At 29.3% G+C, this 16,802-nt stretch overlaps 10 protein-coding genes across 10 annotated transcripts; 4 read left to right on the top strand and 6 right to left on the bottom strand. All coding sequences in view use genetic code 12, as the record gives it.

The window, feature by feature from the left end:
• Positions 1–153: 153 nt before the first annotated feature.
• Positions 154–1,902, top strand: CD36_72270 (conserved hypothetical protein; the record flags this gene model as incomplete). Its single annotated transcript, XM_002421400.1, has 1 exon — positions 154–1,902. One exon carries the CDS (start codon positions 154–156, stop codon positions 1,900–1,902), a length of 1,749 nt encoding a protein of 582 aa, XP_002421445.1.
• CD36_72260 (conserved hypothetical protein) lies at positions 1,792–2,706 on the bottom strand (the record flags this gene model as incomplete). The annotated part of the gene is made up of 1 exon (XM_002421399.1): positions 1,792–2,706. The coding sequence occupies one exon, from the start codon at positions 2,704–2,706 to the stop codon at positions 1,792–1,794; it is 915 nt and encodes a 304-aa protein (XP_002421444.1).
• Positions 2,707–3,238: 532 nt separating this feature from the next.
• CD36_72250 (U6 snRNA-associated Sm-like protein, putative) lies at positions 3,239–3,798 on the bottom strand (the record flags this gene model as incomplete). Its single annotated transcript, XM_002421398.1, has 2 exons — positions 3,239–3,682; positions 3,796–3,798. The coding sequence occupies 2 exons, from the start codon at positions 3,796–3,798 to the stop codon at positions 3,239–3,241; spliced, it is 447 nt and encodes a 148-aa protein (XP_002421443.1).
• Positions 3,799–5,002: 1,204 nt separating this feature from the next.
• On the top strand, positions 5,003–5,938 carry CD36_72240 (diacylglycerol pyrophosphate (DGPP) phosphatase, putative; the record flags this gene model as incomplete). Its single annotated transcript, XM_002421397.1, has 1 exon — positions 5,003–5,938. One exon carries the CDS (start codon positions 5,003–5,005, stop codon positions 5,936–5,938), a length of 936 nt encoding a protein of 311 aa, XP_002421442.1.
• A 126-nt stretch (positions 5,939–6,064) lies between these two features.
• Positions 6,065–9,352, bottom strand: CD36_72230 (AAA-family ATPase, peroxisome biogenesis protein, putative; the record flags this gene model as incomplete). The annotated part of the gene is made up of 1 exon (XM_002421396.1): positions 6,065–9,352. The coding sequence occupies one exon, from the start codon at positions 9,350–9,352 to the stop codon at positions 6,065–6,067; it is 3,288 nt and encodes a 1,095-aa protein (XP_002421441.1).
• A 697-nt stretch (positions 9,353–10,049) lies between these two features.
• Positions 10,050–10,568, bottom strand: CD36_72220 (cytochrome C oxidase assembly protein, mitochondrial precursor, putative; the record flags this gene model as incomplete). The annotated part of the gene is made up of 1 exon (XM_002421395.1): positions 10,050–10,568. One exon carries the CDS (start codon positions 10,566–10,568, stop codon positions 10,050–10,052), a length of 519 nt encoding a protein of 172 aa, XP_002421440.1.
• Positions 10,569–11,237: 669 nt separating this feature from the next.
• On the top strand, positions 11,238–12,117 carry CD36_72210 (conserved hypothetical protein; the record flags this gene model as incomplete). The annotated part of the gene is made up of 2 exons (XM_002421394.1): positions 11,238–11,395; positions 11,487–12,117. The coding sequence occupies 2 exons, from the start codon at positions 11,238–11,240 to the stop codon at positions 12,115–12,117; spliced, it is 789 nt and encodes a 262-aa protein (XP_002421439.1).
• Positions 12,118–12,300: 183 nt separating this feature from the next.
• CD36_72200 (conserved hypothetical ATP binding protein, putative) lies at positions 12,301–13,482 on the top strand (the record flags this gene model as incomplete). The annotated part of the gene is made up of 1 exon (XM_002421393.1): positions 12,301–13,482. One exon carries the CDS (start codon positions 12,301–12,303, stop codon positions 13,480–13,482), a length of 1,182 nt encoding a protein of 393 aa, XP_002421438.1.
• Positions 13,483–13,554: 72 nt separating this feature from the next.
• On the bottom strand, positions 13,555–15,387 carry CD36_72190 (conserved hypothetical protein; the record flags this gene model as incomplete). Its single annotated transcript, XM_002421392.1, has 1 exon — positions 13,555–15,387. One exon carries the CDS (start codon positions 15,385–15,387, stop codon positions 13,555–13,557), a length of 1,833 nt encoding a protein of 610 aa, XP_002421437.1.
• Positions 15,388–15,791: 404 nt separating this feature from the next.
• CD36_72180 (alkyl hydroperoxide reductase, putative) lies at positions 15,792–16,352 on the bottom strand (the record flags this gene model as incomplete). Its single annotated transcript, XM_002421391.1, has 1 exon — positions 15,792–16,352. One exon carries the CDS (start codon positions 16,350–16,352, stop codon positions 15,792–15,794), a length of 561 nt encoding a protein of 186 aa, XP_002421436.1.
• Positions 16,353–16,802: the final 450 nt, after the last annotated feature.

Raw genomic sequence — 16,802 nt, 5'->3', positions numbered from 1 at the left:
AATTATTAGTGCCGAACTTGCCATAAATATCCCTGAAAATTAAGCAACCAACCAACCAACCAACCAAGATCTTTCTCCCTTGCCTCCCTTCCCTCTCTACGATCAATTGATATTGTATCAATCTATTCACAACATTTAGGGGAATTATTAAATATGTTCTCATCATCATCATCATCAAGTAAACCTAAATTTGCTTTTAATCTTACTATAAATGATTTAACTAATGTTCCTGAAATTAATGGATCTTGTTATATTGAATTACAAATAAGAGATGGTACTAGAAGATCATTCCATACATCAAATATTAACAATTCCAATAGTGGTAATGGTAGTAGTGGTAAAAACTCTCAAAATTCAAATTCCACCACCACTAATGCTACCATTAGTAATGGCATTAAATCTACTCCTATGACTACAAGTCGAACTTTTTTAAATAAATTTGATGAATTCACTTCATCTTTAGGATCTAATACATCTAAAATGATTTCTTCAACTTCTAAATCTTCATCATCATTATTATTATCATCATCATCATCAACAACAACAGTTTCTGGGAATATATCAGCTACTACATCTAAGAAAAAATTACATAATTTTAAATGTAATTTTAATTATAAATTAAGTTGTAATTTGAAATTTAATATTAAAAAAAAGGGTAATATAATTGCTAATAAATATTTATTATTAAAAATATTTTATATCAATAATGAATCTGATCAATCTACTCACCACCACCATCATCCTCATCCTCATCCTCATCATTATCATACACAAATTACAGAATTGGGTAAAGTTGATATTAATTTATCAGAATATTTAAATTTTGATGAACCAATTACTACTAAATATTTACTTAATGATTCTAAAGTGAATTCAATACTTGGTGTTACTATTGGACTTAATGAATTACCTCCAACATTTGATTTCCATACTCAATTACAAATTCAAGATAGTAATAGTAGTATTAGTGGTGGTAGTTCTACTAATATATCCAATACAAATTCAATGTTATCACGACAAATAGCAACAACAACAACAACAACAACTACTACTACTAATTCTAAAAGAAATAATTTTAATGTACCACAATTTGAACGGAAACATGTATTTGCTGGAATAGGTAATGTTTTAGGTGATAATAATAATAATAATAAGAATAATAATAATAGTAGTAGTATTAGTACTAGTAATGGTGGTTTAGGTCAATTTCAAAATACAGGTGGTAGTAGTGGTGGTATTGATTATTCACGTCCATCAACACCAACTGAACAACAACAACAACAAAAACAGCTCCTGATTATTGGAGAATTAGGGAATAACAATAACAATAATAACAATAATAATAATGGATCAAGATCAAGAATTAAATCTGATCAAAATGGATGGAAAAATCAAAATGGTAATAATAATGGTAATGATATAACTCAAACAATTGCCCCATCACAACAATTACAACAAGCAATGATGGATCCAATAATAAGTCAATTATATTGTAAAATATTAGAAAGTAGTTGGGATCCAGAATTATATTCAATTTTAAATTATAGTCCTGAACAATGTATTGATGATATTTTTAATAATCCTTATAATAAATTTGGTTGTAATCTTAAATTAAAACAACTTTATGAATCAAAATTAAATGATGAATTACAAGAATTAGATTATTATAATAACAATAATAATAATGGTGATAATAATAATAATAATGATTCTTATCGGGAATTAAATGGATTAATTAGTGAAATTAAATATCGAACTGATTTGAAAAGTTGGAATATTAATTTAAATGATTTACCGAGAGATACTACCACTACCAATACTACCAATACTACTACTACCAATACCAATACTACCAAAAATGCTACTACTACTCCCAGCACTAGCACTAGCACTACTAGTTGAATAATAAATATTTTCATTATTATTATTATTATTATTAGTAGTAGTAGTAGTACTGTTGTTGTTGTTGTTGGTTAATATAATTGATGGAGCAGGAGAATGAGCAGGAGGATGAGGAGGAGGAGGATGAGGAGGTGGTGGTGGTGGTGGTGGTGGTGCAGAAAATGATCGTTTTTTAAATGATAATTTATGTTTTTGAATTTTAATATCCATAAATCGTTGTTTAATTTGAAGTTTACTCATTTCTAAATGATCCCAAAATTCATTTAATTTATTTGTTAAATCACCCACACCACCATTAGTAGTACCACTATTAGTACTAGTACCAAATGTCATGACTGATTGAGAAGTAATTAATTTATTATTATTACTACTATTATTATTATTACTATTTCTTCTAAGAATGGCATTATTTCTAGTAGGTGGTATATAATCAATTTTTATTGATCTATATTGATGACCACTATTAGTATTATTAATATTATCTTTTTGATCTTGATCTTGGTCTTGATCTTGAAAAGGATGATGATTATGATTATTTAATTGTCGAGTTCTTAATGGCAGTGATACATAAGGTAAATTAGAACAATATTTACATAATTGATATTCATTAAAATTTAAATTACATTGAGATTTAAAACATTGAAATCTTCTAATATCATTAATACCACGAAATTTACCTCGTGATATGGTTTTGGTGGGGAGTAATTTACATTTTGTCATGGTTATAGAATTTAAATAATTATAACTAGGCAGGATTGAAGAAGAAGAAGAAGAAGATGATGAACTGATTGGATAATGATTCATAATATAATGACTAGATGAGAATTATTAATGGTAATTATGACTAAGGTGATGGGCTTTGATGGGCTTATATTTTTTTTTTTTTTTTTATTTGAAAGGAAAGGAAAGTTGATATCTTTCAAAACAACTATGTTGTTTCCCATAACAAAGTAAAAAAGTTAGAATATAAGAATATTGGTATATATGAGATCTGGAATAAATATATCCAGATCTTGTATTATTCATTTTATTCATTTCATTTGTTCATTTTTTTGTATTGATTTATACTATGTATGTTTTTTCTATATATATATATATATACATTACAAAATCATATAAAGTCTTCTTCTTCTTCTTCTTGTTCTTGTTCTTGATTCACCTCTAGAATTTTAACAAAAACTCCCCTGAAAAAAATAAAAAAAAAAAAAATAAGCCATCCTAAATAAAATGTTTATAACAGTAGTAGTATTAATAAGAATGACTCCAAAGTATAAAATTCTTCATGACAATAATAATATTACAAAAAAAAAAAAAAAAAAATAAAAATTTCTTTCAATCATCTACGTCCATAATTATGTCCATGCCCTTGTTGCCTATTATTATTAAATCTTCTTGAATCATTTATCCCTCCTGCTCCTACTCCTCCTCCTACACCTCTTCTTTTTTGGTATCGATTTCTATTTTCCATATTTATCATATTTTGTTCTTTAGCATATTTCATAATATCATCAGGAATTCTTAAATATTTAATATGAATTCCTCTAATATATATTTCCAGTAATTTCAAAAAAACATTTTCTTTTTCTTTATTGTCTCTTTCTCCTTCTCCTTCTCCTTCTCCTTCTTTTGTTCCATTTAATGAATCAATTTGTATAACATTATGTAATGTTAAATTCATCCATGAATCACAATTAGTTAAATATCCATTATAAATTTGTCCTGATTTTAATTCAATTAATATTGGTTTATTTTTTGCTGCAGTTAATAAATATAATGGGAGCTAAAACAAAAACAAAAAAAAAAATAAAGGTAGAGTGTTGTTAGTAATTAGAACTAATACTATAATTGGTTTTCATTTTGGGAAAAAAAAAAGGGGGGTTTGTTTATACATACCATTTTGTTTTTTTTTTTGGTCTGGATAATGTTTAGTTATTGATAACTTTTTGATTGCTTGGTTGTAGTTGATTAGTTGTAGTTGATTAGTTGTGTTGGATAGAGTGTTGGTTGGTGAGAATGAATCATTCAGAAGAAGATTTTTTTTTTGGCTTTGGCTTTCTTTTTTCCTCATTCTCATTTTTTTTTTTTGGGGAGATTCGCGCACGACCTGGAAAGAGAATTATTCCGAGCATCACAATTGGTAGTTCCGAGTAAACTAAATACCTAACAATCGAAGACAAGACAAGACAAGACAAGACAAGACAAGTTTATAACAAAAAGCAACCAAAAGGGGAAGTTTTGGACTTGATTATAAACTAAATAGATAAATAGTTAATTAAAAGTCTTAACTTGAAGCAAATTGGTTCATTAAGAATATGGTTGGTAAAATGTGTTTATTTTGGTTCTTCCCCCCCTCCCCCCCCACTCTCCAAACTGAAACCGTAAGTTAGAGATACTTTTCATTTGCAATACAACAGTTTTAATTAATAGAATAATACTAATAAGAGTTAATAATTTTGTTTCAAGAAAGAAACAGACGTACCACATGGAGAAATGATTGGAAATTGTAACAAAGATTTGGAATTAAATAATAATATTAGTCAACCTTCTTGTTAACTTTTATTGCGTTTCTTCAAATATAAAAGATTGAAAAAGGGGGGTATTAGTAGTAGTAGTAGTAGTAGCAGTAGTAGTAGTAGTAGTCATTATTATAATTGGTTTTTTTTGGGGAGAAGCAGTTTCATATCATATCATTCTGAAAAATACAAAAATACAAAAATGCAAATATGCAACCTGCGCCGCGCCGCGCCAAGCCCCTTAAAGCGACTTGGAACTACGAGGAACAGGATGACGACGACCACTAAATTCTAATAATAAAACTCATTCACTTTGGACGGTGGCTGCGACGGCGAGGTTAACTTTGCCACGAATACACGAAACAACAACAACAACCAATCCCGCCAAGAATTTTTCATAATATTGGACACTACCCAAATATAACATTAATCCATCACACGTATTCTAATTTTGATAAGTTATATAAATATCCACCCTTCACCATCAAGGTACTTTGAATAATCTTTGAAAGCTATTAATTTGGCTGACTTTTTCTTTTTAACATTACTACTACACACCCACACAGTACACACTACACACATAAGTTATGGCATTTTATGATATTATAAATTATTTTTATGATTCTAATTCAAAATTTAATAGAATAACTTTAGGATTCAAATCACCAACATTTATTAAATGGAGAATTACTGATTTCATTTTAATAATTGTTTTAATTATATTATTTTTTGTTACTTCACAAGCAGAACCTTTCCATAGACAATTTTATTTAAATGATATTACTATTCAACATCCATTTGCTGAACATGAACGAGTTAATAATGTTCAATTATTTCTTTATAGTACAGTGATCCCTTTAGGAATAATTATAATTATTGGATTAATTACTACTTTTCCTGTTAAATATAAATTATATAATACTTGGGTTTCAATTATTGGATTATTATTAAGTGTATTAATTACATCATTTGTTACAAATATTGTGAAAAATTGGTTTGGTCGATTACGTCCAGATTTTTTGGATCGTTGTCAACCAGCAAATGATACCCCAAAGGATAAATTAGTATCAATTGAAGTTTGTACTACTAAGGATTTAAATCGTTTAGCTGATGGTTATAGAACTACTCCTTCGGGTCATTCATCAATTAGTTTTGCTGGATTATTTTATTTATCATTATTTTTATTGGGTCAATTACAAGCTAATAATTATAAAACTAGTAGTTGGAGAACTATGATTAGTTTTATTCCTTGGTTAATGGCTTGTTTAATTGCTCTTAGTAGAACTCAAGATTATCGACATCATTTCATTGATGTTTTCGTCGGAAGTTGTTTAGGTTTAATCATTGCCATTTGGCAATATTTCCGATTATTCCCTTGGTTTGGGTTTGGTGGAAACAATGGTGGTGGCGGTGATGATTCATTTAATAATCGAATTATGATTGAAGAAATTAAAAAGAATCAAGAGTTGAAACAAGATGAAAATAATTATAGAAGAATATCTGATGTTTCAAATAATGTATAATACATAGGTTAACAACTATTACTCATCAAGATCAAAATCAAGACCAAAATCTGATTTTTTTATTTTTTTTTTTTAGGTATAGACTTTATTTATTTTATTTTATTTTGTTTTAATTTATTTGCAGTTTTACATTAATGTAGTTCTACCTCCAATTTCGTTACTTGGAGTACCATTAGGCATATTACCATCTCGATCATTAACAAATTCTTTATAAATTTTTGTTAATTTGATTTTTTCTGAATGGGATATTGATGGTTTAGTTTCTTTTAATGATGCCAAAAAATTTTCATGAGTAATTAAAACTTTTGATTTATTTATAACTTCATCTTGTCCTGTCTTCAATTTAGGATCTGAATTATCTTTCTTAGTCATAAATTGTTGAATTTGATGTAATAATTGGATTTTTTCATTAGTATTTAATTTCTTTTCTGAATTTCCAACTTGGAAAAATTCAATGGAATTTTCTTTTTTTTCAATATTATTACCATCGTCATTATTGGCTTCATCTTGTTCCCTTTGAGATAATTCTTCTAATGTAACATGAACAGCTTTTAAATAAGCATTATATCCTAATCCTTGCATATCAGCTCCACTAAATCCAATAGTTTTCTCAGCAATTTCATGTAAATTCACATCTTCACTCAAATCCATTTTTAAAGTAATACTTTTTAAAATATCTAATCGATCTTCATAATTGGGCATATCACATATAACACTTTTATCTAATCGACCTGGTCTTAATAATGCTGAATCAATTAAATCTGGTCGAGAAGTTGCTGCTAATACATAAACTCCATCTAATCCTTCAGCTCCATCCATTTGTGTCAACATTTGATTAACAACACGATCAGTTACTCCAGTAGAATCATGACCTCTTTTAGGAGCAATTGAATCAAATTCATCGAAAAATAAAATACATGGTTTAGCTGCTTGAGCTCTTTCAAAAAGTTCTCGAACACTTTGTTCTGAAGCACCAATATATTTATTTAAAATTTCTGGTCCTTTAATAGAAATAAAATTTAATCCACATTGACCTGCTATAGCACTAGCCAATAATGTTTTACCACATCCAGGATATCCATAAAGTAAAATCCCTGATCTTAATCTTAATGGACAATTAGCAAAAATCGGTGCATATTTAGTGGGCCATTCTAAAGTTTCTAATAATATATTTTTCGCTTCTTTTAATCCTCCAATATCTGACCAATTAATCGATGATTTTTGTAATTTAACTCCTCGTAAATTAGATGGTGTATAACCAGTTAAAGCTTTGGTAATATGTTCCTCAGTAACTTCTTGCAAGTTAGTATTATTACTGTTAAATAACACTTCATGATAAATTCTATCACTTAAAATTTTTAAATCATTAGGTAAATAACCGTCAGTTTCACTAACTAAATCCATTAAATCAACTTTAATGATTAATCCTAATTTATTAATTAAATATTTTTCTAAAATTTCAAATCGTAATGATTTATCTGGTGGGGTTAAATGATGGAAATTTTCAATTAAATGAGATCCTAATAATAATTTATTAATATTATCTTTAGAATTAGCTGATAATAAAATTGATAAATTAGAATTTAATTGATGATGAATTTTGGTTAAATTAGCAATGAAAAATTCTGTCAATTGATTAGATTTAGTATTATCCATATTTTCCATTTCTATATTCATTAATTTATCAATATTATCTAAAATTAAAATCGATGGTTTATTCCATGAACAAACTTGAATCCATTTGAAAAAATGATTTTTCGATAAATTTTGGAAATTTTCATTCATAATGGTATCACAAGATATATATTTAGTAAAATATCCATATTGTTGATTTAATTGTCGTGCCACTAATTTTAATAATAATGTTTTCCCACTACCAGAATTCCCATATATTAAAGTCCCAGTATTTTCTGATGTAATAAATGAATCAACAATTTCTTCAACAGTATCATCTAATCCAATTGCTTCCAATTCTTCGTCTTCTTCTTCTTCTTCTTCTTTTCCTTCTTTTTCTCCGTATTCATATTCTGTACCATTGTTATGATTGTTAATCTTTTGTTCTTGTTGTATAAATGAACTAGGACGTAAAATTTCATCACCTATTTCGAATTTTATGGGTTTTTTCGTATCTAAATTATATGGTTTGATCCAAGCATTATATTCATCATTTTTCCGGAATTTCAATAACCCTCCATATGGTAAAATATTGGCAATAATAGGGATTTTCATAAAATTGGTGATTGGTAATGATGCAATATCTGGATACATGATTTCTGTCAATTGTTGTGCCAATTTATTTTCTTTTTTATTGTTACTAATAGTGATTTCTTTTTTCTTTGAATGTATAATATAAGGATGAATAGTAAAAGTTGTTGGACGTTTAGGTAAATTTTTAATAGCTGGTTTCAAACTAATAATGTTCCCTATTTGATTTTCAATATTTAATGCTATTGATAAATTATGAGATAATCCAATATTACCTGAAGGACCAAATTTATAGTCCACCAATTTGGCAATAATTCTTTTATTCTCTTTCAAGTTTTTGTTTTTGTCATTGTCATCATCTTCTGTAATTGGTAATGTTTTTGTTGATGTTTTATCATTTGGACCAGGAATCACTGATACTGCCACATATTCACTACTGAATCCTTGAGGTAATTCGTCTTTAATATCTACATACACAAAGTAACCTGCAATATTCACTGTCTCATTACCATCATATAACTTATGTGGTAATGAAATTCCTCTTTTTAAAACCAGGGGTAAATCAGAATAATCTTCCAGTGATGAAGTTGGGGTTTTTTTCGTACTTTTAGAACTAGCAATACTCTTATTGGAACTTCCAGTTTTATCCTTATGTTGCTTTTCTTCTCTCACTTTGGGAGCAATGGCTATTTCACAATATGCTGATATTTTCGCAAACGTATGATCCGTACTACCCAAATCAGTCACTAATAATTTGGCACTGGTACTAATACTTGGGTATACCACTAAAACTTGATTTAATGCAACACATCTGGTTTGACTTAATAATTTATCTTCAATAGATTGAGCATGTAATTCTACCAATTCCCAATCAGAACTTGTTAATGGTTCTAAATTAATATTAGTTGATTCATAATTCCCAAGTTTTAAATTCACCGTGATTGGGGTTTTATCAATAAGATTTAATGATTGAGCAAATATAGGATCTATTTCTAAATTAGAAATATCAGATGATGACATTCCTGACCAACCAGCATAACGTTTGATGAGACTCTTATTTGAAGTGGTGGTGGTGGTGGTGACGATTTCTATTATGACATCTTGAACTTGAATGTTGGCAGTGAATAATAAATTGGTTAAATTAGATGGTAAATTGACCAAATTAGATTTCAATGTTTTATAGGATACTTTGGCTTTATGATTATCCATTTGATTAATAGGTGGTTGTAATATAGGAAAATGAAATGAAAAAGAATGTGTGGAGAAAAGATGGAAACTTTTTTTTTTTTCTTTTTTTTGGAGTGGCGGGCGAGTGATGAAAAATTTCGTTCCGATAAATGCAAAAATGGTGGGGGGGAGGGCGGGGGAGGGCGAACAAAAAAAAAAGGCATACAAATTGGACTTACTTTCTTTCTGCCGAGGATCAACTAAAAGAACTTCCATGCCATATTGGATTCCTTCCACACCATCCATATAACTAGTTGATGGTAATATTTATCCAGAGTGTTATGAAAACATTTCATTACATTTCCACATCTAGTTGCTTTTTTTTTTTCAACAACTTTTTGATTCTAAACTTATTCTTTCATTATTTTATCACATGATTAAATGAATCGAACAAACTTATATAAACTTATATCAATTAACAATCTAAAGTGATTATATTTTTTGTCTACAATTGATGAAGGATGGTTTCTGATAATTAAGATTGTTTATATTATTTTGACTAAAAGCATTATTTCTGTAATCTATTTAGTATCTTGGAAAATCCAGAACTAACCCCAAGCTTACCAATCAGAAAGAAAATTGTTCTGTATTATCACACTTCCCATCCAAAAAAAACACTTCTGTACCTATCTATTTACAAGAATGAAATTGTTTTCTTCCCCTGTCTTTGTTCATTTATTCATTTCCTACTATTGAATTCCTGAAACTTTTTCAAATCTTCATCATCATCATTATTCAGTTGCATTTCTGCCCATTTCTTTTTATTCTTTTCATCTCTTTCTTGTTGAGCTTTTTCTATCATTTGGAATGATTTCCTTCTTAAAGATCGACATTGTTCCCATCCAATAATATTACCTAAAAAAAAACCACCAACTGACCAATTCATGGTTTTTTGAATATTCTTATGGATCAAAAATGTAACTACCCCTAATACACCCATGGCTTGGAAACCAGTAATCATGGCCTCTCTAAAACATGGCATATTTATAAATCTATCCACTGTAAAATCTGACAATTTGATTTGTTGAGCAGCATCCATTAATGTGGCTTGTCTTTCAGGTATGGGTTCTGAATCTTCAAATTTTGGAGGTAAATCTTCAAGATATTGTTGTTGCCTTTTTTCCTCTGGTTTATACTCTGTTACAATTGATACTTTAGATGGAGGTGCACTGCTACCGCCTCCTCCAAACCAACCCATTTCAAATGAAATATCTATAGTTGAATAGATGTATATATGAATATAGTCAAGATGGGGATATACCAGTGGGTTATCACCCACTACGAAGACAAGGAAAAAAAAAAAAAAAAATATATAAATAAATCTCAAAAGGTCGTGTGAACATTACCAATAAAGACGTTACACCAGAAGTTATGGTAATTAGTATAGGCCAATTCTAATAATACATTGTGGATATACTCTTGGAGAGGTTAATTGATTTATGAAACTAATTAGTATGGTTAAATCATTTATGCTTTCTAGGAATACTTTTTTTTTTTTTGAATTAATTTGGCACAATATTTTGGTTAAAAAAAAAAGAGAACTCCAAATAATAACCACTTCATACTGAATTGTAACAATACCTGAAATGAACCAAATTTTTATAACAATCAAAACAACCACCTACCTACTACCCTAACAAGTTATCCCCTAAAATATGTGTTAATAGAAGACATATTCATCAACTTTTAAGCTATTCATGGTAGTGCGTGCGCCTACCAAATTTTGTAGGGGTTTTTTTTTTCTGCTTTTCCAGCCCAAAAAGTTGGAAAACTGAAATCTTATTCCTCTACAACAGCAGCCAACTTCAGTTTGATTATCAAAGTACAACCAGGATCCAGACCAACCTAAATATATCTTTTTATACTTATGATTACACCTGATTTATTACTAGATCCTCAATTGAAGTATTGGGTTTTATTACCCATCTCAGTTGCAATGGTATTAGTGGGACTTCTTAGATCTAATATCACATATTTACTCCAACCACAACCAAAATTAGAAAACTACAAGAACGTCCGTGAAAGGTATGCTTACTAGTTTTCGTTAAATCATATATTTATTGTGTCAGCATTTTTACTAACAAGATTGATCACCCCCCCCTTTTTTTTTTTTTAGTCAATTTTTACATCGTGCTAGATGTTTCCGTGAAAACAATTTTGTATTATCACCAGAAGATTTTGAAATAAGGAAGAAATACTTTATTGAAACATTGAATTCCAATGAATTTCATGCTAAATCACCAAGTGAGAATAATGATAATGATCCACTTGCGGCATTTAATGATCCCAATTCAAATGAAGCACTTATGCAAATGGCAAAAGGTAATTTAATGAATTATATCCCACAAACATTAATAATGGGTTGGGTGAATTATTTTTTCGCTGGGTTTGTTATTATGAAATTACCATTCCCATTAACAGATGGATTTAAGAGTATGTTGCAAAATGGAGTCATGACACCAGATTTAAATGTTCGTTATGTTTCAGCAATTTCTTGGTATTTTGTAAATTTGTTTGGATTAAAACCCATTTATTCATTATTAATGGGATCAAATGAAGCTGAAGAATTAATGCAACAACAAGCTCAACAACAGCAACAACAACAACAAATGCCTAATTTAAGTGGACCAGGGGCACCAAAAGCTGAAAAAGTATTCAAAGCAGAAGCAGAAAATATCCAAATATTATCACAAGAATCAGTGTTTAATGGTATTGTAGATAGATTTTTAGAAAGATATAGTACATAGATTTAGTTTACTATTGAGTATTATTAGTAATCATTGCCATCATCATCATCATCATCATCTGCGCCAATTCCATCTTAACCATCGAACATCGCAGAACTACGGAAAAAAAAAAAAAAAATAAAAATATACCCTAATCCTTCTTCTTTCAAGTAAAACTAATACTACACAACAAACTAACAAATCATGTCTACTTCAACACCACCGCCTACGATTATATGTATTGGAATGGCTGGAAGTGGTAAAACCACTTTTGTTCAAAGATTAAATTCTCATTTACATTCTAAGAAAACCCCACCATATTTGATAAATTTGGATCCAGCAGTATTGAAAATTCCATTTGGAGCAAATATAGATATTAGAGATTCAGTTAAATATAAAAAAGTCATGGAAGAATATAATTTAGGACCTAATGGAGCTATTGTAACATCATTAAATTTATTTTCCACAAAAATTGATCAAGTTATTAAATTGATTGAAAAAAAGCAAGATAAAATAAATAATGTTGTTATTGATACTCCAGGACAAATTGAATGTTTTATATGGAGTGCTAGTGGTTCAATAATAACTGAATCATTTGCTAGTGAATTTCCTACGGTGATTGCTTATATTGTTGATACACCAAGAAATACTAGTCCTACAACTTTTATGTCAAATATGTTATATGCTTGTTCTATATTATATAAAACTAAATTACCCATGATTGTGGTTTTTAATAAAACTGATGTTACTAATGATGAATTTGCTAAAGAATGGATGACTGATTTTGAAAGTTTCCAAATGGCTATACAAAAGGATCAAGAATTAAATAATGAACAAGGTAGTGGATATATGAGTTCATTAATTAATTCAATGTCATTAATGTTGGAAGAATTTTATTCAAATTTAGATGTTGTTGGAGTGAGTTCTTATACTGGTCAAGGATTTGATAAATTCATGGAAGCAGTTGATAATAAAGTCGATGAATATAATGAATTTTATAAAGCTGAAAGAGAAAGAATATTGAAACAAAAGGAAGAAGATGAAAAAAAGAGACAAACCAAATCTTTGAATAAATTAATGAAAGATATGAAAATGAAAGATACCACTACCAACAAAAGTGATGAAAGTAAAAAAGATAGTGACGTTTTATCTGATTATGAAGAGGATGATAATATTGAAGATGACGAAAATCAAGGTGAAGTTTTACGAGATGAAGATGAACCTGAAAGAGAATATACATTTCCTGAAGATCGTCAATCAGAAGTCAATTCTAGAACCGATGTTGATTTACAAGCTCGTTATCAACAAGCATTTGAATCAACAGCAAAACCTGCATCATCCAAAACTGCAGAAAATATTGCCAATTATATCAATAGAACTCAATAAATAAAGATCAAAAAGGAAAAAAAAAAAAAATACGAGTTTATATATATACACTCTCTAAGCATTGTTTATTATTTATATAGATTGACTTAATACATTCTCAATATCATACGGCACATTTTGCCATTCCTTTTTGAATATTAAATGAGGTTTATTCTTAGCCAAATGTAAGATTGTTTTACCAAATTCTGAATTACACCAAGCAAACCAAGGTCTAGTATAATCTCTCCCTTGTCTTGAATTCACATGAATACTTTCATGCATTAAACCTAAATTGGCAGTATTTCTCATGATCATATCTAAACTCAGGATAATTTCATCATCATCATTGGTGGTTCTAATTCTCACAAGTAATGACATTGGCCAAGCATTTCTAAGACCAATATGAGGTCCTCCTATCCCTTCGAAAAAATGACCTTTTAAATAATATGGGTTGCCTTGTTTGGAAAGAATCATTTTTCTAGTGTTTTGATAAATCTCATCATCAATAGTGGTATATCCAAGATCAGGGATTGATAATAATGATGGTATATTGGCATCATCCATAAACGTTGCACTACCATACCCATCTACTTCATAAGCATAAACTTTACCATATATTGGATGATTCACAATTCCATATTTCTCAATACCAGAAGATAGAGCATTAATAAATGTATCAGCAGTTTCCACTAACATACTATCTCGAGCAATATTTTCATAAGTTAAATAAGTACTTCTAGCTTTTTTCAATTCGGTTAACATATGAATATTTCCTGGTATGAAAAATTGTAATATTGTTGCATCATCACTTGGTCTAAATGCACTTCTAATAAGACCAGTACCATAATTTACTGGATTCCCTACTCCTCCCAATGGTAAAGTTTCTGAACCAATATTAGTATTTCTTTGGAATGAATAATAAAATGGTAACATTTGTCCAGTTTCTTCATCAAATGATGGTACACTTTCTCTATGTAATATAATTAAAACTTTTTCAAATGCTCTTAACCAAGAATTATTAATAAATGAAGTATCACCTTGAGAATTTTCATAATATTCATTAGTTAAAGTTAAAAATGATGCCAAAGAATCTAATTCATATTTACATTCAAACACTTGTTTCCAATCAGGTTTAGGATGAACTTGATCAAATGCCGTATCTCCTCGTTTAACTCCAGATCCAGGAGGTGGATGGAATGCATTACAATATGGAGAATTGATTATGTAATAAGCTTGAGTATTGATTGCTCCCAAAATCAATTCTTTTAATTTGGGATCAAATCGAATCATTGGTTGATATACAGATAATTGTCTTGCTGCATCTCTTAACCATTCAGCATGGATATCACCAGTAACAATAAAAGATTGAGGTAATAATGTATCATGTTTAGGAGGAGTTTTCATTTTCGGTTGATGCCATAAAATAGTGGTATCTAATGTATTGGGTAAACAATTTTCTAATAATCTTGCCAAATCAGGATCATTTATTTTAGATTTCAAATCTTCAATTACTGATTCTACTGCTGATGATACAAAAGTTCGACATTTGGGTGCTGGTCTCATATAAGGATATTTAAATCGACCAATTGAAAATGGAGGATGTCGTTTTTGAGAATATACCACATAATCAGGACATTTATGAGTTTTTTTATCCATTTGATCAAGAAATTTCTTATCAATAACTATACCATTATCGTCGGATTGAAGTTTATTGTTATTCCCACCAGTATTTTTGTGGGACAATTCATGTTGCATAAATTGTTGTTTTAAAAATAAAGGATCTTCATCATTAATGTAACCTTGGGGTTCTAGTATTTTATCAGTATCATCATCTGTTTTCCTAAATAGAATAGAATAAAGGGTTAAAATAAATACGGCTGCTAATATTGGCTTTGCTAAAGTTGATAATCTTGATTGTGTCATCATCGTAACAATACTCAGAAAGCAATTGATAAATAATAGAAGCCAGGTTTATATGTTGAACGTATCAGTTGCGATCTGTAATTTTTTTTTTTTTTTTTTTTTTTTTTTTGTGGGTTAAAGCCATCTATGTGCCAATCCACAACCCCCAACCTATTGCGAAGAGGAGATTAAGAGACAGATATAAACCTAAACAACCAATTCATTTTAGGTTTTGAAAAGCGGACATTACTACGAATACGACGAATACTACAAATACAACCTAGGATAACCATTGACTACTTTATGGGTTATAATTACAACTCTTGAATGCACACTATAAAGACAAAACACCCACAAGAATATTAAGAAATTACTTGTAGTTGTGTTTAATATATACTGATCCAGTTCTGTATTCTATTTATCATACTTTATAATTTGGCTAAAACAGCATCTATTCCAGAATTTTGAACACCTTTTTCAGTTTCCACTCCCAAGAATATCACATCTTTAGTTTTAGAATCAATAATAGCAGCATATCTTTTATTTCTAATAATACCACCTCTATCACCAGCTAAACCATATTTATTACTAAAGCCACCATCACTGGCAAATATGACTTCAGGGAATTTACCAGAATTTTTTTCAACGTATGCCTTGATTAGAACTTTCCCCCAGGCATTAACAACAAATTGATCATTGGTAGCAAGAACAACAATAGCACCAATTTTCTTGTCATGTAATTTAGTCAAATTTTCTAAATAAGGAGGAAGATGAGATTCAGTACAAGTTGGAGTAAAAGCACCAGGGACAGAAACAATTAATAAATTAGGAGTATCAGTAGTGGATAATTTGGTTAATAAATTGTCAAGTTTCAATTGACTGGTCACATCACATTTCAAAGGGTTGATTAATTCTAAATCATCCAATTGAATTGGAATATAAGAGAATTCAACACCTTCTGGGAATTTAGAACCTTCTTTAAATGACATTGAGGATAGTTGATATTTCAAGAAAGATGATAATGATAATCACTTTCTTTTTTTTTTTTTTTTTTTTGTTGTTGGTGGTGGAAGTTCGTCTTATCTTGATTAGAATGGGTGGGAGAGTGTGGCTCCTCGGTAATATCCGGTACACCGATTTTTACTCCAGCTAAACAAAACTACGTTTAAAACCAAGTCTAGTTGACGATGGTACTTAATTGATTGACCCAACTAAGAGGCTAGAGTTGTAATTTTGCATGAATTGAAGAACTGACAGAATTTTAGTGATGTTCTACCTGTTTCAATTACTTAGAGCTTATAACACATAGATAGAGATTCTTCTCCACAAGATCAAGGTAAAACCCCTTCTATAGCTCCTAATGGCCATTCTTGCTTTTTCACTTGGTATAGGAAACCATAGAGATTAAGATCTATTGTAATTACAATTCCCATTAATTC

Source organism: Candida dubliniensis, chromosome 7 (assembly GCF_000026945.1).
Source record: "Candida dubliniensis CD36 chromosome 7, complete sequence".
Taxonomy (NCBI): Eukaryota; Fungi; Ascomycota; class Pichiomycetes; order Serinales; family Debaryomycetaceae; genus Candida; species Candida dubliniensis.
Note: the sequence above shows the minus strand (reverse complement) of the source record. Positions and strands in the feature narration are given on the sequence as shown.